Source organism: Leucoraja erinacea, chromosome 28 (assembly GCF_028641065.1).
Source record: "Leucoraja erinacea ecotype New England chromosome 28, Leri_hhj_1, whole genome shotgun sequence".
Taxonomy (NCBI): Eukaryota; Metazoa; Chordata; class Chondrichthyes; order Rajiformes; family Rajidae; genus Leucoraja; species Leucoraja erinaceus.
In genome coordinates, this window is record NC_073404.1 from 27863004 (window position 1) to 27884584 (window position 21581).

Genomic DNA, 21581 nt, shown 5'->3' on the forward strand with positions numbered 1-21581 from the left:
ACGTACCTGCTACGTACACTCTACATGCTTACCACGAGTTTGATTTTTTTTTTAACTCGGGAGAGCTCTTGAATGACCTCGTACAGTGGGACAGCCCCTTTAGGGCACGAGGTGATTGCTGGTCGGCACGGACTCGGCGGGCCGAAGGGCCTGTCTCCACAATCTTAAGGGAGTTGATGGCACATAAGATCTGCTCTCATTATAATCCTTATAAATGGAGTCTCTGACAATGGTGGATAGTGGTCCATTCACACTGGGCCTTGACCTTGAACGGAACACAAGGGCCGGAGAGGGATTTGGAATTACCAGCCGTGCAAAGTGCAAATGTATGGGGAGGGTTGGCTGGAGGAGTGAGAGAGACAGAGTTCTGGACTGTGCACAGTCCTCCTTCCTATCTGCTTCCAACTTTGTATTGTACAACAACAATGTCCTGTAGCCCTGTAGAGAGAAACTGAGACCATGGAATAAGCCTGGATAGAGTGGATGTGGAGAGGATGTTTTCACTAGTGGGAGAGTCTTGGAGTAGAGGTCACAGCCCCAGAATTAAAGGACGTTCCTTTATGAAGATGAGGAGGAATTTCTTTATAGACAATAGCCAATACGTGCAGGAGTAGGCCATTCGGCCCTTCATGCCAGCACCGCCATTCAACGTGATCATGGCTGATCATCCACAATCAGAGGGTGGCGAATCTGTGGAATTCTTTGCCACAGACGGCTGTGGAGGCCAAGTCAATGGACATTTTTTAAGGCCGAGATCGATAGATTCTTGATTAGTACGGGTGTCAGGGGTTTGGGGGAAAATGGGATTAGGAGGGAGAGATAGATCTGCCGAGATTGAATGGCGGTTGACCTGATGGGCCGAATGGCCTAATTCTAATCCGTTCACCAGGAAGAAAATGGGATAGATGTTAGTATCTCAAACCCAGCAAGCATGGGCAAAGAAATGGCACAAAATTTGCCGCAGTATGCCAAACTAAAAAAAAAATGATACACTTGGTGAGATGAAAGCTTACCCATGGGGAAGAAACTATAAACTCAGAAGGCCAAGTGACTCTGGACTTGAGGAAACCATGATGAATCCCTTCCATAACCAGGGACAAGGAGAACAAGTGTGTAAATGCTGGTTTAAACCGTAGACACTACAAGCTGGAGTAACTCAGCGGGACAGGCAGCGTTCCCTGGAGAGAATCGAAACGTCACCCATTCCTTCTCTCCACGGACACCGCCTGTCCCGCTGAGCTACTCCAGCTTTTTGGAGTCTCTCTCTCTCTCAAGGAGAACAAGTGTCGGAATTAAACTTGCAAAAAAGGTGGCGACAGAGAAGCCTGTACATAGTGAGCAACTTTTCCAGGGCTACGCATCAAGCATTGTGTTCTGCCGTGTGCGAGTACGTGAAATATTTGTTATGTCGCGGTGTTCCTGGCCTGATTGCAACGGTCAAAAAATGTTGACGGGAAAAAATGTTAAGAGGTAACTACCAAAGATGCTGTAGCGAGCAAGATAGTCCACTCAACGAAAAAGACGTAGTACGTTCACGGGCAGATTCGTGGGTAATTTTCGGCCCCATTTCCGTAACCGGGGCCGCAAATTCCCATAGCGCAGCAAAGATACTAGTGCGGAGACGGAAGCTGGAAGCATCCTCGTAAATATCACAAAGTACTTTGGTTAAAATCTCATCCTCATTTTCAGAATTATATAATATATGAACACAAACTGTTCCCCCGCAACGTTGATTACACTGCAAGAGGGATAACCAAAGTCGGGTCTGGGTTACTAAAATGGCCGACATTCCGCTCCGTTGCGTACTGCACGTCAGCCCATTGGATTTAGCAGGAGTGGACTATCTTGCTGGCTATAGGATCTTTGACAACTGCTGTGTTTCACCCTTTATTAAAACAAATCTACAGTGTTTCACATTGTTGCATACATCGTTGCTTGACCAAAGTATCTCACCACTTGCTGTAATGGTGCAATGTCTTGTGTGTATATATTAACTTATTTTGGTATCGATTATATGGTGTAAAACTATGGTTTTGTTCGTGTGCCTTTTGTGATGGACAACAAACAATGATGTACTTTGTGTATAAGTTGGTCTAGATTTTTATGTGTACAGTTTTGCATTGCTTAAATGAGGTGACAAGCTGGCTGCACAAGGACATGTGCCGCGTTCCAGGCTGGTTTTATTTGTTGAATCGATTCGGGAATATATTTATTAAAAGTTACAATGTGGTTTTTGTAGAGAAACATCGAACCCTGCACTTTCTTACTTTTCAAAACACTGAGATCGCAACAAGGTGGAGAGAGGATTAAAAATAAAAGAAATGAAGACAGAAGATGCTGGCTCGAAGGGCCGAATGGCCTACACCTTCACCTATTGTCTATTGTCTAAGATGGGCGGCGCAGTGGGAGAGTTGCTGCCTCACAACGCCAGAGACACGGGTTCGATCCCGACTACGGGTGCTGTCTGTTACGTTCTCCCCGTGACCTGCGCGGGTTTTCTCCGAGATCTTTAATTTCCTCCCACACTCCAAAGACGCGCAGAATCATTGGCTTGGTACAAATGTAAAATTGTCCCTGGTGTGTGCGTGTGTAGGATGCTGTTGGGGTGCGGGGATCGCTGGTCGGTGCCGACTCGATGGGCCGAAGGGCCTGTTTCCGCGCTGTATCTCTAAACTAAATAGAATCTTGCCTTTACAGCACTAAAACAGGCCCTTCGGCCCAGCTTGCCCACGCCGACCAAGATGCCCCATCTGAGATAATTCCACCTGCCCACTGAACCCATATCCCTCGAAATCTTTCCAGTCTTGAGTTATACAGTGTGGAAATAGATCCTTCGTCCCAACTTGCCCACATCAACCAACATATCCCACCTACACTCATCCCCTATCCTAAATCTGTCCTATCCAAATGTTTCTTACATGTTGTGATGGTCCCTGACTCAACTATCTCCTCCGACAGCATTGTTCCATACACCCACCATCCGTTGTGTGGAAAAGGTTACTTACCCCTCAGCTTTTCCCCTTCACCTTAAACCAATGCCCCCTGGTTATCATCCCCACCCCCCCACCACCCACTCTGGGCAAGAGACTCTGTGCATCTACCCACTCTATTCCTCTGGTCTAGACCCGACACGTCATCCATTCCTTCCCTCCAGAGATGCTGCCTCGCCCGGCTGAGTTACTCCAGCATTTTGTGTCTACCTTTGACTTAAACCAGCATCTGCAGTTCTTTCTTACACAATCTATTCCTCTCATGATTTTGTACACCTCTATTAGATCACCCCTCATCTTCCTGCACTCAAAGGAATGTACTTGTCTAACTGGTCTTTTAAATGGTGCAGCACCTGCCTCTGGCAGCTAGTCCCATATACCCACTACTCTCTGTGTGAATTGGGGCCAGTGTATATATATATATTTGTCAAAGCCTCCCTCCATCCAGGACAAAGGACATCTTGACTAACTTTCTATCGGGCAGAAGAAGCAAGCCTAACAAACGCTCAGTACATAAACTTAAACCCAAAGCCCTGCTTTGGCCTTGCCCCTTAGCAACTTGTGTAGGAAGGAACTGCAGATGCTGGTTTACACCGAAGTTAGACACAAAAAGCTGAAGTAACTCAGCGGGACAGGCAGCATCTCAGGAGAGAAGGATTAGGTGACGTTTTAGGTCGAGACCCTTCTTCAGACTGAGAGAGGGTCTCGACCCAACACTTTTCTTCCTCTCCAGAGATGCTGCCTGACCCGCTGAGCTACTCCACCATTTAGTGTCTTTCCTTAGTAACCGTTTCCCCCCCCCCCCCCATCCCTCCCCCCGTTTAGTGTCTTTAACCGTTGCTAATGACATCATTGCCTAGTAGAACTGAAATGATTCAAAGCACAAATGGACAGATTTCCCCCCCAATCTGACTGTAGTCACGTTTATAACCTTATATTACTGCCCCTGTTGAATCAATTCCTTTGTGTAGGAAGGAACCGCAGACTCTGGTTTACACCAAAGAAAAGACACAAGAATGTTGGAGTAACTCAGCGGGACAGGCAGCATCTCTGGAGAGAAGGGATGGGTGACGTTTCGGGTGGAGACCCATCTTCAGAATTAATTCCTTTGGCATGTTACAAGCCCAGGTGGCTTTGAAGGGTAGGAAAGGTCAAACATGTCAGAAAAAGAAAATTACAACACACACACACACGTCCTTGCTTTGTTACAGCCAATGCATATTTAATCAAATATCAGAATTATCTAATAAAAATGAACTTCAGATGCTAGTTTATACCAAAGACGGACACAAAGTGCTGGAGTAGAATCAGCTAACGGAATCAAGGGACAAGTGGGAGAAAGCAGGAACGGGGGTACAGATTTTGGATGATCATGTTGAATGGCGGTGCTGGCTCGAAGGGCCGAATGGCCTACTTCTGCACCTATTTGTCTCGGTTTTTAATCGGTCAGTAAGAAGGGGCTAGACCTGAAATGTCAACCATCCATTTTCTCCAGAAATGCTGCCTGACCCGCAGAGTTACTCCAGCACTTGGTGACTATCATCTATCACAATTTTTGTCAATTATCAGATTGGTTTGAAAGGTACAAAAACAAAAATCACTGGATGGAGTAGGCCATTCGAGCCAGCACTGCCACTCAATGTGATCATGGCTGATCATCCCCAATCAGTACCCCATTCCTGCCTTCTCCCCATATCCCCTTTTGGCAATTAGACAGGTGCATGATTAGAAACATAGAAATTAGGTGCAGGAGTAGGCCATTCGGCCCTTCGAGCCTGCACCGCCATTCAATATAATCATGGCTGATCATCAAACTCAGTATCCCGTACCTGCCTTCTCTCCATACCCCCTGATCCCCTTAGCCACATCTAACTCCCTCTTAAATATAGCCAATGAACTGGCCTCAACTACCCTCTGTGGCAGAGAGTTCCAGAGATTCACCACTCTCTGTGTGAAAATTAGGTCAGGTTTAGAGGGATCTGGGCCAAACACAAGTAGGTGGGCCTAGTGTTGATGGGACATGTTGGTCGGCATGGGCAAGTTGGGCCGAAGGGCCTGTTCCCACGCTGTATTACTCCATCTAACACTAAAAGTACTGGAAGCACCAGTAACAAATTGGAACATGTGCTTAAAGCTTTCTGTAAATCCTTTTATAAGCTGAGAAAGCTTGAAATTGTTGTCAAATCTAAAATAATGTGTTAGCATTGGAGAGGGCCCAGAGGAGGTATATTACAATGATTGAGTTAATGCATGTGTGTTTGGGCTTGTACTCGCTGGAGTTTAGAAGGATGAGGTGAGGGGACCTCTTTAAAACTTACCGAACAGTGAAAGGCGTGGATAGAGTGGATGTGGAGAGGATGTTTCCACTAGTGGGAGAGTCTAGGACCAGAATACAAAAAAGGATGTACCTTTTGGAATGGTGACGAGGAGGAATTTCTTTAGCCAGAGGGCGGTGAATCTGTGGGTTTCATTGCCACAGACGGGTGTGGAGGCCAAGTCATTGGGTATTTTTAAAGCAAAAATTGACAGATTCTTGATTGGTACGGGCGTCAGGGGTTACGGGAAGAAGGCAGGAGAATCATGGCTGATCCATCATTCCCTCTCAAACCCCATTGGGTTTGAGAGGGAATGATGGATCAGCCATGATTGAATGGTGGGTGTCGACTCGATGGGCCGAATGGCCTAATTCTGCTCCTTCGAGCAGGGGCAGATTTAATAGGAACTCGAGGGGCAACTCTCTCTTTTCAAACACACAGTGTACGGAACGAGCTGTCAGAAGAGGTAGTTGAGGCAGGAACTATCACAACGTTCAAGAAACATTTAGACAGGTACATTGATAGGACAGGTTTAGAGGGATATGGGCCGAAAATGCTGGCAGGTGGGGCTAAGGTAGACGGGACATGTTGGCCGGTGTGGGCAAGTTGGGCCGAAGGGCCTGTGTCCACACTGTGTGACTTTATAAGCAGCTACTTGGAATGGTGCAACTTATAGACTAAATCACCAATTTTCTCTGCAAAAAAACAAACCTGTGTCTGTGTGTCTTTATAAAAAAAGATATCAAAATATCATTAATAAAGATACTGGAAAAAAACTCCCTACAAAATAACAAAACATCAAATAGTTCACATTGATTGAGTACATTGAAAATTCACCTGTGTAAAAAATGAACTGCAGAAGCTGGTTTAAATCGAAGGTAGAGACAAAATGGTGGAGTAACTCAGCGGGTGAGGCAGTGTCTCTGGAGAGAAGGAATGGTCGACGTTTCGGGTCGAGACCCAAGGGTCTCGACCCGAAACGTCGCCCATTTCTTCTCTCCAGAGATGCTGCCTCACCCACTGAGTTACTCCAGCTTTTTGGGTCCATCTTGAAAATTAACCTGATCAAATTAGAAGCCTTCATATCAAAATTTAATACGATTAATAATAAATGAGGTAACTAAGAAAGCAGCTTCACTGACATACCATGGGAGGAAAGATTAGCCCTTGTTCACCAGCGTTAAATGGGCTCAAGTTGGGCTCCACTTCGAAAGCTGCTTCCATTAAGAGTTATGGCCCTGTCCCACGGTACGAGTTCATTCCAAGAGCTCTCCTGAGTTTAAAAAAAATAATCAAATTTCGTGGTAAGCACGGAGAATGAACGTAGCGGGTACGTCGGAGCTCGGGGACGTCTCTTAGCGGCTCGCAACGCTAACGGCAGGTACTCGGGAAGACTCCCTAACGGCAGGTAAGCTTGGGAAGACTCGTGAAGATTTTTCAACATGTTGAAAAATGTCCACGAGAGCCCCGAGTACTGACGAGCGGCCATTACCGTAAATCTCACGGGTTCGAATCAGGGCAAAACTCGGCAGAGCTCTTGGAATGAACTTGTACCGTGGGACAGGGCCCATTAACAAACAAACAAGGTTGAAGTATTTTACCTTGCATACAAGAAAAAAATATATATATACGAGCACACATTGTACAGGCAAGGCTAAAATCTCAAGGTAGATATAAAGAGGCAATTAGTGCAGCTAAAATACTATGCATGTTTGGGAACGAGAGAGACACGTGAGTAGGTCAGGCTTGGAGTGTGTTTTTTTTACTCCTTGGAAATGTCACCGTTTCAGTATCAGTCCAGCCTATTGTCACGTGTGCGGCGAACAGCTTTTTTTTTGCGTGCCAACCAGCCGGCAGAACGACGACGCATGATCACAATCGAGACATGTACGGCTGTTTCGATGCGTGATAAGGGAATAACGTTTAGTGCCAGGTGGAGCCAGCAAAGTCCGATCATAATTAAAAGTATTGGGCCTGTCCCACTTACGCGACATTTTCGGGGACTGCCGGCACCTATCATAGGGCGTTGCAGGTCGCCAACATTTCTTTGAACATGTTGAAACTCCAGCGGCGACCAGAATGGCGCTGCGACTCTTTGGGCAACTCACGACCGTACAGGCGACATGCCGCGGGGTGAAGCCTGTATGGTCGTGAGTAGTCGCCCAAAGGGCCGTACATTGTTCTGGTCGCCGCTGGATTCGCAACACGTTGAACATTTTCGGCGACCTGCAACGACCGGTGACGGGTACCGGCAGTCGTCGAAAAAGTCGCGTAAGTGGGACAGGCCAATAAGGAATGTTGCTGACGGAGTAGAGTACAGAGCGATTGGTTGTAGATCTGCTTCTGTGGCTGGCATGCAAATGGTTGCCCGGCTTGGGCGCCATCTTGGAAGCGGAATTCCAACATGGCAGCAGTTCGAGCACAGTTGCCGATCAGTTCCGTTCTCTCCTCCGCTCTGCCACGTTGGCTAAAGCCTCGTCGGCCAAGGAGCTGAGCGCGGAGCGGAGCCTGATCGTTGTTCTTCTGACTGATGAAGAGGACAGTTTCCTCGCCCGAATCTCCGAGACCTGAACGTTTTCTGACATGACGCGGCGGTAGTTTTCAACGGCTCGTGCTCTGGAAAAAAAGGACAAAAGAAGAGGTTTTTATACTTGGAGATGTGGACAGGACCAGGAGGAGACTTAAAACACGTCCAAACAGCCGTGCTGGAAGGAACTGCAGATGCTGGTTTAAACCGAAGATAGACACAAAAATGCTTCAGACTGAAGAAGGGTCTCAACCCAAAACGTCGCCCATTCCTTCTCTCCAGAGATGCTGCCTGTCCCGCTGAGCTACTCCAGCATTTTGTATCTATCAGCGATTTAACCTCATCAATTAAGGTTAACACATGCTGGAGGTGCAAATAGCAGCCTGCTTTGTGATGTGCAAGCATTAGTTTAGCTGGCATTTAAAGCACGTGTTACTAGACACCAAAACAGTTAACATTCATCTCGAAGCTTAAAAATTAATAAGCGACCTTAATCTTCAGAACTGCTAGTCGACTCAGCTGAGAATTAAGACAGTTGACCGGACAAGTTTGCGTTTCTTTGGCCCAAGTTATAGTTTTGTTGAGCCAGGTTAAGGGCCTGTCCCACTTAGGCGATTTTTTGGGCGACATGTTAAACATAGAAATTAGGTGCAGGAGTAGGCCATTCGGCCCTTCGAGCCTGCACCATTCGCCATTCAATATGATCATGGCTGATCATCCAACTCAGTATCCCGTACCTGTCTTCTCTCCATACCCTCTGATCCCCTTAGCCACAAGGGCCACATCTAACTCCCTCTTAAATATAGCCAATGAACTGTGGCCTCGACTACCCTCTGCGGCAGAGAGTTCCAGAGATTCACCACTCTCTGTGTGAATAAAGTTCTTCTCATCTCGGTTTTAAAAGATTTCCCCCTTATCCTTAAACTGTGTGACCCCTTGTCCTGGACTTCCCCAACATTGGGAACAATCTTCCTGCATCTAGCCTGTCCAACCCCTTGAGAATTTTGTAAGTTTCTATAAGATCCCCCCTCAATCTCCTAAATTCTAGAGAGTATAAACCAAGAAAAACTTTCAGCAACAGTGGCGACAGTTTTTGTTGTCATAGATTGACGTAGAGTAGAGTAGAGTATATTTAATTGTCATTTGGACCCCTGGAGGTCCAAATGAAATGCCGTTTCTGACGTAGGTGGATTCCATTAAAATTAGTCCGTGGCAGTCGCCCAAAGAGTCGCCCAAGTGGAACAGGCACATTACGACCATTTTATTAACACCAAGTAACAGGGATCGAGATGCCTTTTCTCACCTACACAATGATGTCACTGGGTAGAAACAAAGCTATTGACCAATGGATTAAGAAATCAAGCACGGGTCAGGCACACTGCTGGTGGGATATCTACCCAATTAGTGAGGATAAGCTTGAGTTGACCACATTAGGATTAAACTGAAAGTGTGACAGAACCCACGATGTTTTGAAAACCAAATTAGTCCCAAGTCGAAGGGTGAAAGGCCTGGATAGAGTGGATGTGGAGAGGATGTTTCCACTAGTGGGAGAGTCTGGGACCAGAGGCCTTAGCCACTGAATAAAAGGATGTTCCTTTAGAAAGGAGTCGAGGAGGAATGACTTTACTCAGAGGGTGGTGAATCTGTGGAACTCATTGCCACAGACGGCGGTGGAGGCCAAGTCAGTGGATATTTTTAAGGCGGAGATTGACAGATTCTTGATTGTTAAGGGTGTCAGGAGAATGGGGTTGAGAGATCGATCAGTCATGATTGAACGGCCTAATTTTGCTCCTATAACATGAACTCTGTGACCACTCAAGGTTTCCCCACTGTGCAGTGTTTGCCTTGTCAGCCAGCTTCTCACAGCCATTGCAACTATGAAAGCATTGGTTACTGCAACCAAAAATTACCTCTCGTCCATTCTCTTCAGTCGTCAAGTAGAGAAAGAGTTAAACCGCTGACGATGAATAAAAGACAAATACGTTAATCGGCAGCAGATTCATTCACCAAGGCTAATATGATGCATCCACTAAATAAGGCCCCACCTCATGAATTACAGCTGTTGCAGTCAGGAAAAATACTGTACATGGTATACATATACGAGCCAGGCTCAGTCCGCCTGGACCTACCTGATCTCCCGGTTGCCAAACACTTTAATTCCCCCTCCCATTCCCACACTGACCTTCAGGTACAAGGTACAGGAGCCTGAAGACTGCAACGTCCAGGTTCAGAAACAGCTTCTTCCCCACAGCCATCAGGCTATTAAACTCAACTCAAACAAAACTCTGAACATTAATAACTCATTATCAGTTTATCTGCACTTTATCTGTTTTATTTATTCATATGTGTATATATTTATACTATGGTATATGGACACACTGATCTGTTCTGTATTCATGCCTTCTATATTCTGTTGTGCTGAAGCAAAGCAAGAATGTCATTGTCCTATCTGGGACACATGACAATAAACTCTCTTGAATCTTTGTCCTGGGCCTCCTCCACTGTCAGAGTGAGGCCCATCGCATATTGGAGGAACAGCATCGCTTGGGCAGCTTACACCCCAGCGGTATGAATATTAATTTCTCCCTCGCTCTCCGCCTCCGTCCCTCCCCCACCACCCGAGTCAGCGTACCAACTTCAAAGTCGTCTTGTTGAGTCTCATTGTCTGTAACTATTTTTCACCTCGCCCACAGCTAACAGTGGCCTGTCTCGTTTATCATTGTTGCCGTTTTGCATATCTTTCATTCATTTGTTATCTCTCTCTCTAGCACCGTCTGTATCTCCTATTTCCCTTTCCCCTGACTCTCAGTCTAAAGAAGGGTCTCGACCAGAAACGTCACCTAATCCAAGTCTCGGGAGATGCTGCCTGGAAAGCGAATGGTATGTTAGCTTTCATAGCAAAAGGATTTGAGTATAGGAGCAGGGAGGTTCTACTGCAGTTGTACAGGGTCTTGGTGAGACCACACCTGGAGTATTGCGTACAGTTTTGGTCTCCAAATCTGAGGAAAGACATTATTGTCATAGAGGGAGTACTGAGACGGTTCACCAGACTGATTCCTGGGATGTCAGGACTGTCTTATGAAGAAAGACTGGATAGACTTGGTTTATACTCTCTAGAATTTCGGAGATTGAGAGGGGATCTTATAGAAACTTACAAAATTCTTAAGGGGTTGGACAGGCTAGATGCAGGAAGATTGTTCCCGATGTTGGGGAAGTCAAGGACAAGGAGTCACAGCTTAAGGATAAGGGGGAAATCCTTTAAAACCGAGATGAGAAGAACTTTTTTCACACAGAGAGTGGTGAATCTCTGGAACTCTCTGCCACAGAGGGTAGTCGAGGCCAGTTCATTGGCTATATTTAAGAGGGAGTTAGATGTGGCCCTTGTGGCTAAGGGGATCAGAGGGTATGGAGAGAAGGCAGGTACGGGATACTGAGCTGGATGATCAGCCATGATCATATTGAATGGCGGTGCAGGCTCGAAGGGCCGAATGGCCTACTCCTGCACCTAATTTCTATGTTTCTATGTTTAAACCAACATCTGCAGTTCCCTCCTAAACATGATTAAGGGCCTGTCCCACGAGCATGCGACATGCATGCGGCAAACGCCACCAAACCGGAAGCGGGGGCCGCGGGGAGGTCGAGTGAATGACGTGAAGTTCGAGCGAAATCCGCGGGAAGTTCCCACGTGACGTACGGCGTCAAGACGCTGCACACGCCCGTCGAGGCGGCTGCGGGCCGGCAGGCTGTTGCCGCGCGGAATTTTTCAACACGGTCATTTTTTCGGAGCCTCGCGCGATGTCGGGACCAGCTCCACACAACTCTGGCGATCGAAGTGGAACCGGCCCCGCGAGGCCGTACGGCTCAAGCGACCACGTTAGGTCGCGCTTGCTGCATGGAGTTGCATGCTCGTTGGACAGGCAATGTCCAATAATCAAACCGTCCAGTGTAAAAAGGGGTAACATCTAGCGATCAGCAGTTTTTTTTAATCAAAGTTCCGCTTTTCAACTCAAACACTCTGTGTCGTTTAAAACTCGCACCACAAGATGGCGCCATGTGCAGTTACTTCCATTTATCACTAATGCTCTGTTCAGTTCAAGAAGGAACTGCAGATGCTGGAAAAATCGACAAAAATGCTGGAGGAACTCGGCGGGTGAGGCAGCATCTGTGGAGAGAAGGAACGGGCGACGTTTCACTGCTCTCCATAGATGCTGCCTGACCCCGCTGAGTTACTCCAGCATTTACTGTCCATCAGCTCTTCTAAGTTTGGATACGTTTAACAATTGGGGCGGCACGGTGGCGCAGCGGTAGAGTTGCTGCCTCGCAGCGCCAGAGACCCAGGTTCGATCCTGACCACGGGTGCTGTCCGTACGTCATTTCTCCAGGTGCTTGGCTTGCTCCGACACTCCAAAGGCACGTAACTTTGTAGGTTAATTAGCTTGGAATAAATGTAATTTGTCCCCAGTGTGTGTGTGTGTGTGTGTGTGTGTGTGTGTGTGTGAGAATAGTGTTATAGTGTGCAGTGATCGCTGGTTGGCGCGGACTCTGCAGGGGTCTGCCGAAGGAATTACAGATGCTGGTTTATACCAAAGAAAGACATAAAATGCTGGAGAACTCAGCAATCTCTGGAGAACGTGGATAGATGACGTGTCGGGGGGTGGGAGCCTTCTTATTTTCAGATCGGTCTCAAGGGGTCCAACCCAAAACATCGCCTATCCGTGCCCTCCAGAGATGCTGCCTGACCCGCTGAGTTACTCCAGCACTTTTCTATCGATTGTCGATTTTAAATCCAGCTTCAATCTTCCTCGTACAATCAATCTTCCTTTCTCTCTCACTGCCCCCCCCCCCCCCCCCCCCCGTTAGATTCTGCGTGAAGTTATAAAAAGCATATCAATTCCTACAAGTGGATTTTCTGCGAGGATCAGCTGCTGAATGGCTGACGGAGAGTTCTCGTTTTATTAAAATCACTGCTGCTCAGAAACAGGAAATGCAACTTCCGTTATAGGCCAAACTCAGCCAAGGCAAGAGGCCCAGGGGCTGCGTCCTGGACCCACTCGACCTCTGAGAAGTTAATTTTGAGCTAAATCTGAATTCTCCATTTTGGTTTTTTTTTTTCCTTGACCGACAAATTTTGACGGAGGACAGGAAACGGGATAAAGGGAGCAGAGCGCGTTCATCTCAGCGATGGTGGAGCAAGGACGCACTGGTCACGGCACAGAGCGAGTTTTTTTTTTTTTTTTAAATGGAACATTAGGACGCAAGAAATAAAACAAAACCTTTCTTTTTAAGAAAAGGAATGTTGAGGCACAAGGAACTGCAGATGCTGGAACGTTTGAGCAAAAGACAAAGAGCCGGAGGAACTCTGAGGGTCAGGCAGCACCTGGGGAGGAGAAGGGTGTCTGAAGAAGGGTCCCAACCACAAACAGAGATACAGATGTACAGGTTTGTCGGTCAATTGGCTCGGTGTAAGTGTACATTGTCCGTTAGTGAGTGTAGGATAGTGTAGGACTCCACAGCCTTCTGTGGCAATGGATTCGACAGATTCACCACTAAAGAAATCCCACCTCATCTCCTTTAGTTTAGTTTAGTTTAGTTTAGAGATACAGCACGGAAACTGGCCGGGTCCGCGCCGACCAGCGATCCCTTCACCCACTAGGGACAATTTTTACATTTACACCAAGTCAATTAACCTGCAAACATGTACGTCTTTAGAGTGTGGGAGGAAACCGAAGACCTCGGAGAAAACCCACGCAGGTCACGGGGAGAACGTACAAACTCCGTACAGACAGCGCCCGTAGTCGGGATCGAACCCGGGTCTCCGGCGCTGCATTCGCTGTAAGGCAGCAACTGTACCACTGCCCCTAAGGTCCGCTGTTTTGTTCCAAGTCTACAGCCCCTGGTCCTAGACTCGCCCACTGGTGGAAACATCCTCTCCACATTCACTCCATCCAGGTCTTGCACTACTGGACAATAACTTTATTGCTGTTAACTACAGCAACACACTTTCAAACACAGATTTAAGTTACGCGGTGGTGCAAGTCCCCAAGTGAAACGGGCAAGTTTACAGGGAGTGTGTAGGAAGGAACAGCAGATGCTGGTTTAAACCGAAAATAGACACGAAAAGTTGTGGCAACTCAGCAGGTCAGACACTATCTAAATGCTGCCTGAGCCGCTGAGTTACTCCAGCTTTTTTGTGTCTATCTTAAGTTACAGGGAGCACAGGAAACGAGGGGCCCAGCGTGTTTGGACGGAATATGGGAAACATGACCATAGGGATTTAGAGGCCAGCAATTATATGTGTAGGAAGGAGTTGCAGATGCTGGTTTAAACCGAAAATAGATACAAAACGCTGGAGTAACTCAGGGGGACAGGCAGCATCTCTGGAAAGGAATGGGTGACGTTTTGGGTGGAGACACTTCTTCACACTTATCATGAGTCATACACCACTATCCCTCATTGTTGACCCTCGGACTATCTTTGATCGGACTTTGCTGGCTTTACCTTACACTAAATGTTATTCCCTTATCATGTATCTGCACACTGAAAATGGCTGGATTGTAATCACGTATTGTCTTTCTGCTGACTGGCTAGCACGCAACAAAAAAGCTTTTCACTGTACCTCGGTACACGTGACAATAAACCAAACTGAACATCTCTGGAGAAAAGGAATGGGTGACGTTTCGGGTTGAGACCCTTCTTCAGACTTCGGGTGTGAAGAAGGGTCTCGACCCGAAACGTCACCCGTTCCTTCTCTCCAGAGATGCTGCCTGACCCGCTGAGTTACTGCAGCTTTTTGTGTCTATCTTCGGTTTTAACCAGTATTTGCAGTTCCATATTTTGCCAGCAATTATAGAGTTGGTTCACGTCATTGAACCTCCCACGTCACAAATGCTCACTGTTAAATAAAGCTCTTCAAACTGAATACCCGAAACGTCGCCAATTCCTTCTCTCCATAGATGTTGTCTCACCCGCTGAGTTTCTCCAACATTTTGTGTCCACCTTCGATATGAATATTGATTTCTCTAACTTCACATAGCCCTGGCATTCCCTCTCTCCATCCCTCCCCCACCCAAGTTGCACCAGCTTCTCGTTTTCACCCAACACACAGCCAACAAATTATTGTTAATTTTATTGCATATCTTTCATTCATTGTTCTTTATCTCTCTACATCATCGTCTATATCACTAGTTTCCCTCATCCCCAACCAGTCTGAAGAAGGGTCTCGACCCCGAAACGTCGCCCATTTCATCTCTCCAGAGATGCTGCATGACCCGCCGAGTTACTCCAGCGTTTTGTGTCTATCTTCAGTTTAAAGCAGCATCTGCAGTTCCTTCACTGACATGGCCTCCACAGCCGCCTGTGGCAAAGAATTCCAAGGATTCACCACCCTCTGGCTAAAGAAATTCCTCCTCATCTCCTTGCTAATGGAACGTCCTTTAATATTACTTAAATGCTTAAGTTCTTTAAGAATTTAAATACTTAAATTCTACTTAGTCCTTAATAGAGGCTATAACCTCTGGTCCTAGACTCTCCAGATTATGGCGTTTAATAGCCTGGTGTACAAAGATTAATGTAATCGATGTCTTTCTAGTGGGGACCATAGAGAAATATTGACTTTAAATGATTAAGAAGGAACTGCAGATGCTGGAAAATCGAAGGTAGACAAAGGTGCTGGAGAAACTCAGCGGGTGCCTATTTCCTTCACTCCTTAGATGCTGCTGCACCCGCTGAGTTTCTCCAGCACCTTTGTCTACCTATTGACTTTAAATATGCATTACCTTTCTTCCTTGGCAATGGTTTCATCAAAGACGTGGGACAAACGCTGCAGTTGGCCAATCCCAAAAGACACCGATTCCAGATCTCGGTCAAACTGCCTGTGGATAAACAGGAGGGAACGGGTTTCATTCAGTCACATGTGGAACTAGAATATCTTCATATCTGGGGCGGCACGGTGGCGCAGCGGCAGAGTTGTTGACTCACAGCGCCAGAGACCCGGGTTCGATCCTGACTACGGGTGCGGTCTGTACGGAGTTTGTACGTTCTCCCCGTGTCCTGTGCGGGGTTTTCTCCGAGATCCTCGGTTGCCTCGCACGTTCCAAAGACGTGCAGGTTTGTAGGCCTACGGATTTCACCATCAAGGAGCTCAGCTCGCAGTCTCGGGCAGAGACCGATGTCGGGAAGCTGTCTGTCGGTTTTGACTAGCCCCAACACGGGGTCAGAACGCCCGGCGCGGGGAAGCTGAGATTCCCCCTCCCCCGGTGAGCTTGATCCCCTCGACGGCCCAAACGCCGCCGGCTACGAGAGCCAAGATCGTTCCGTCAACGGAAGGCTCGAGGCCCCCGACCGCAGAAAAAGGGAAGAGATTGCACTTTCTTTTGCCTTCCATCACAGTGAGGAATGTGGAGGAGTCACAGTGGTGGATGTTCATGTTAAAATGTGTTTTGTGTGTTCTGTTGCTTTTTATTTGTATGACAAATGAAATTCCTCGTAAAATCATACGTTCCTACGCAAAACATACTTGGCTAATAGAATACGATGTAATGGGATGTAATGTTAAAATTGTACAAGGCATTGGTGAGACCAAATCTGGAGTATGGTGTACAATTTTGGTCGCCTAATTATAGGAAGGATGTCAACAAAATAGAGAGAATACGGAGGAGATTTACTAGAATGTTGCCTGGGTTTCAACAACTAAGTTACAGAGCAAGGTTGAATAAGTTAGGTCTTTATTCTCTGGAGCGCAGAAGGTTAACGGGGGACTTGATAGAGGTCTTTAAAATGATGAGAGGGATAGACAGAGTTGATGTGGACAAGCTTTTCCCTTTGAGAATAGGGAAGATTCAAACAAGAGGACATGACTTCAGAATTAAGGGAGAGAAGTTTAGGGGTAATATGAGGGGGAACTTCTTTACTCAGAGAGTGGTGGCGGTGTGGAATGAGCTTCCAGTGGAAGTGGTGGAGGCAGGTTCATTGGTATCATTTAAAAATAAATTGGATAGGCATATGGATGAGAAGGGAATGGAGGGTTATGGTATGAGTGCAGGCAGGTGGGACTAAGGGGAAAAAAAAAATTGTTCGGCACGGACTTGTAGGGCCGAGATGGCCTGTTTCCGTGCTGTAATTGTTATATGGTTATATGGTTGTATGGCAAATGATATTCCTCGTAAAAACATACGTTCCTACTCAAAACATACTTGGCTAATAGAATACGATTATGATTAATTGTTTAGTTTGGAAATACTGTGGCAAAACAGGCTTTTCAGCCAACCAGACAGACAGACACAGAATTATTACTGAAGCCAATTTGGAGTGTGGGAAGAAACCGGAGCACCTGGAGACAACCCACGCTGGTCACGGGGGAGAACGTGCAAACTCCGTACAGACAGCACCCGCAGTCAGGATCGAACCCGGGTCTCTGTCGCCGCAGGGCAGCAACTCCACCGCTGCTCCACCGTGCCGCCCCTAATTGGCTTCAGTAAAATTGTTCCAAGTGTGTAGGATGGTGCTAGTATACGGGCTGATCGCTGGTCGGCACGGACTCGGTGGGCCGAAGGGCATGATATCTAAATCTCTCATTGTTGGTGTTTAAAAAATAAAAAAAAAGCATCGCAACATAATGACTGATTAATCCACCGACATAGTGAATTCTTTAGGAAGCTTCATTCTCCCCCCCTCCTTCTGCAGTTTAGAAATTCCAACAAGTTTATCAACACAGGATGTAGATTCCTGCTATCGGCTTCCTGGATCTGTGCCACTGAACTAGGAGTCTTTGACAGGAACGTGGAAGATGGATGCCCTGCCTTGAAAAGTGAGACAAAAAGCTGGAGTAACTCAGCGGGACAGGCAGCATCTCTGGAGAGAAGGAATGGGTGACATTAGGCGTCGAGATCCTTCTTCGGACTGCCTTGAAGGGCGATAGCTACACACTGGACTGATCCATTTTCTACACACACACAGACTGCAGATTTTCCTACAATGATACAGATTATCTTAAGAAGCGAACGGGATGCAATGCTCCATTTCCTCCTCGAGATCGATGCGAGCCTCACACATGCAAAGACTTCAACGGTGGAACAGGCGGAGGACGATGGCTGACCTTAGTGGAGCGTCACGACGGCTGGGAAGGCGGATGAAGGCTGCAGCAGAAAAGGGTCTCCGATCGTCTTGGACTCCATGCCACTGGATCCTGACCCAGAACTGTCAAGGACCATGTGGTGGCTGCCTGTGCACCAGTCTCCCCTTTCAAACAAAGTCTCGCACAGGCAGGCGTCCTCCATGAGTGGACAGTCATACTCGTTTCGAGTGACCTCTGGTGATGAGGGTCTTGCAGCAAGGAAACAGGCCCTTCGGCCCAACATGTCCATGCCAACCAGGATGCCCCATCTACATCTATCCCATTTGGCCCCTGTCTCTCTAAACCTTTCCTATCTTGAGGTCATAAATAATAGGAACAGAATTTGTCCATTCGGCCCATCAAGTCTACTCTGCCATTCAATCATGGCTGATCTATCTCTCCCTCCTAACCCCATTTTCCTGCCTTCCCCCTGTAACCCCTGACACCCGTACGAATCTATCTATCTCCGTCTTAAAAATATCCACTGACTTGGCCTCCAATGCATGTACCTGTTCAAGTGCCTTCTAAATGCTGCCAACGAGTGCTGCCTGTACGGAGTTTGCACGTTCTCCCCGTGACCTGTGTGGGTTTTCTCCGAGATCTTCGGTTTCCTCCCACACTCCAAAGACGTACAGGTTTGTAGGTTAATTGGCTTGGTGTATGTGTGAGTTGTCCCTAGTGTGTGTCGGACAGTGTTATGCCCCTGTCCCACTTGGGAAACCTGAACGGAAACCACTGGAGACTTTGCGCCCCACCCAAGGTTTCCGTGCGGTTCCCGGAGGTTTTTGTCAGTCTCCCTACCTGCTTCCACTACCTGCAACCTCCGGCAACCACCTGCAACCTCCGGGAACCGCACAGAAACCTTGGGTGGGGCGCAAAGTCTCCAGAGGTTTCCGTTCAGGTTTCCTAAGTGGGACAGGGGCATTAGTGTGCGGGGACCGCTGGTCGGTGCGGACTCGGTGGGCCGAAGGACCTGTATCTGCGCTGTATCTCTGAACTAAACCACATTGAATTGCTGGGCTGGGCCGGCGTACCTTTGCCTGTTGGTTCCTCTGGGCGATCCGTACGGACTCTTCAACGAGGCGGCTCGAACCGATCTCCTCAAGGGAAGCCCGTCCGTGCCCAGGAGGAGGGCGACATCGCTCCACTTGGCCTTGGAGCCCGTGGGGGTGGGGGTCCCGCTGGGTGGGGAGAAGCGGAGACCCCCGCCCACAGGGGTCCGGGGAGAAGACCTCCGCCTCGAGGCCGGACCGCAGCGGCGGCCCCGTGGAGTCTGGGGCTTCGACGGAGTGACCACCAGGAACTCACCCCGACCCTGTCGCCTCTTCTGGAGTCTCTGCGAAAGAAGCATCATCATAGTCAACTGCAGATGCTGGTTTACACCAAAGATAGACACAAAACGCTGGAGCAACTCAGCAGGACAGGCAGGAGAGAAGGAATGGGCGACGTTTCAGGTCGAGACCCTTCTTCAGACAGAGAGTCAGGGGAGAGGGAATCTAGAGATAAGGAAGAGTAAGGTGTGAAAAAGACAGATCAGGGGAGAAGGTGTCTGAAGAAGGGTCTCGACCCGAAACGTCACCCATTCCTTCTCTCCGGAGATGTTTAGTTGTTTAGTTTATTGTCACGAATGCCGAGCTACAGTGAAAAGCTTTTTTGTTGCGTGCTAACCAGTCAGCGGAAAGACAATACATGATTACAATCGAGCCATTTACTGTGCAAAGATACATGATAATGGAATAACGTTTAGTGCGAGGTAAAGCCAGCAAAGTCCGATTAAAGATAGTCCGAGGGTCAACAATGAGGTAGATAGTAGTTTAGGATTCATGATACCATCGCCTGCCGGTGGCTCCAACACCAAGACCCAGAGCGCGGCCTTGCATCGCCCGGCGCGGCTTTAACGGCCGCGGGACACTTACCATCGCCCGCCGGGGGCTTTGACTCTGACATCGGGAGGAGTGCAGGGGAGAGATAAGACTTTGCCTTCCATCACAGTGAGGAGGAGATTCACTGTGATGGATGTTTGTGTAAATTGTGTTGTGTCTTGGTTCTTTTTTCTTGTGTGTATGACTGCAGAAACCACATTTCGTTTGAGCCTCAAGAGGTTCAAATGATAACAAATAAATTGTATTGTATTGTATGATAAGCGCAAAAAAGCTGGAGTAACTCAGCGGGACAGGCAGAATTTCAGTCACACACACATATACACCCAGACACACACACACGTATACACCCAGACACATGTATACACGCAGAAGCACACACTCACGTATACACCCAGACACACACACATATACACCCAGACACACACACACATATACACCCAAACACACACATATACACCGAGACACACGCATATACATCCAGACACACACATATACACCGAGACACACACATATACACCCAGACACACACACATATACACCCAGACACACACGTATACACCCAGACACACACATATAAACCCAGACACATATACATACATACACAGTTGTGAGCGAGTAGCGAGCAGCAGTGGAGAGAGAATGTTTACCTGCGAGACATTGCCCCATGTGTTCCTGGCGGAGCGCCCCAGACTGTGCAAGGCGCCGGGCTTGTTGCTGCTGCCATCACTGTGCCGGGCCGGACTGGGCTCAGCGTTGTCATCCACCCGACCCAGCGGCAGCCGCGTCCTCAACGCTGCCCCCAGCCCACGGCACCGGCGCCCCGCAACCCCGACCCCCCTGTCCCCGCTCTCCTGGAGCGGCCGGTGCTGCTGCCGCTGCCGCCAGCGGCTCAACCCACACTCCATACTGTCTGTCTGTATGTATGTATGTATGTCTGTCGCCCTCTGTGTCTCTATGTGTGTGTGTGCGTCTATCTATGTCTGTCTGTGTGTGTCTGTGTGTCTATGTCTGTCTGTGTGTGTGCGTCTATCTATGTCTGTGTGTGTGTGTGTGTGTGTCTATGTCTGTCTGTGTGTGTGTCTATGTCTGTCTCTATCTCTGACTGTCACCACCTTTTTTTCTTTCTCCCTGTTTTTTCTCTACCCCGCCTGTTTCTGTGTGACTCTCTCTCTCCGACTCTCTTTCTCCCTCTCCCCCTTTCTTTCTCTCTATTATCTGTCTGTTTCTCTGTCTCAGCCCCTCCCTTTTTCTCTCCCCCACCCCTCTATTCTTTCTCTCTCTGTCTCTGTCTCTGTCTCTGTCTCTGTCTCTCTGTCTCTGTCTCTGTCTCTGTCTCTGTCTCTGTCTCTGTCTCTGTCTCTGTCTCTGTCTCTGTCTCTGTCTCTGTGTCTCTGTCTCCCGGTTCTTTCTTCTCTGGGATATTTTTGAATTTGGCGCAACTTTATTACTGGACCCCATTCCCGCCACGTGATTGGTCAGTGTTGCAACATCGCCAACTTACCCTGCCGTGTATTGGCTGCAGCTGGACCTGGAATGTAACACATTCCCTTCTCCTTCCTCTCTCCCCCCCTCCCCCCCCCTCCCCCCTCTCTCTCCCTCCCCCTCTCTCTCTGCCCCCCTCCCTTTCTCTGTCCTCTCCCTCTCCCCTCTCCCCCTCTCCCTCCCCCCCTCTCCCTCTCTCTCTGCCCCCTCCCTCTCTGCCCCCTCCCCCTCACTGTCCGCCCCCCCTCTCTGATCCTCCCCCCTCTGCCCCCT

The 21581-nt window shown here is 48.1% G+C and overlaps 2 protein-coding genes across 3 annotated transcripts in view; one reads left to right on the forward strand and one right to left on the reverse strand.

Moving 5' to 3' along the window:
* pitpnm3 (PITPNM family member 3) overlaps positions 1-2816 on the forward strand; it is a 232046-nt gene extending 229230 nt beyond the window's left edge. Inside the window, 1 exon segment of the mRNA XM_055658116.1 lies at positions 1-2816. This exon segment is cut by the window's left edge and continues 1033 nt beyond it. The gene's annotated coding sequence lies outside the window, so the exon portion shown is untranslated.
* Positions 2817-4187: 1371 nt separating this feature from the next.
* LOC129710840 (protein PIMREG-like) lies at positions 4188-20787 on the reverse strand. 2 transcript variants are annotated; one of them, XM_055658118.1, is made up of 5 exons: positions 20474-20787; positions 18978-19279; positions 15608-15703; positions 9743-9789; positions 7790-7921 (listed from the first exon to the last, which is right to left on the reverse strand). In XM_055658118.1, the coding sequence occupies exons 1-4, from the start codon at positions 20729-20731 to the stop codon at positions 9759-9761; spliced, it is 687 nt and encodes a 228-aa protein (XP_055514093.1). In that variant the 5' UTR covers positions 20732-20787; the 3' UTR covers positions 7790-7921; positions 9743-9758. The 2 variants fall into 2 exon arrangements, with proteins under 2 accessions (XP_055514092.1, XP_055514093.1); XM_055658117.1 differs by lacking the exon at positions 9743-9789 and having other exon boundaries at positions 4188-7921.
* Between the last annotated feature and the right edge of the window lie 794 nt (positions 20788-21581).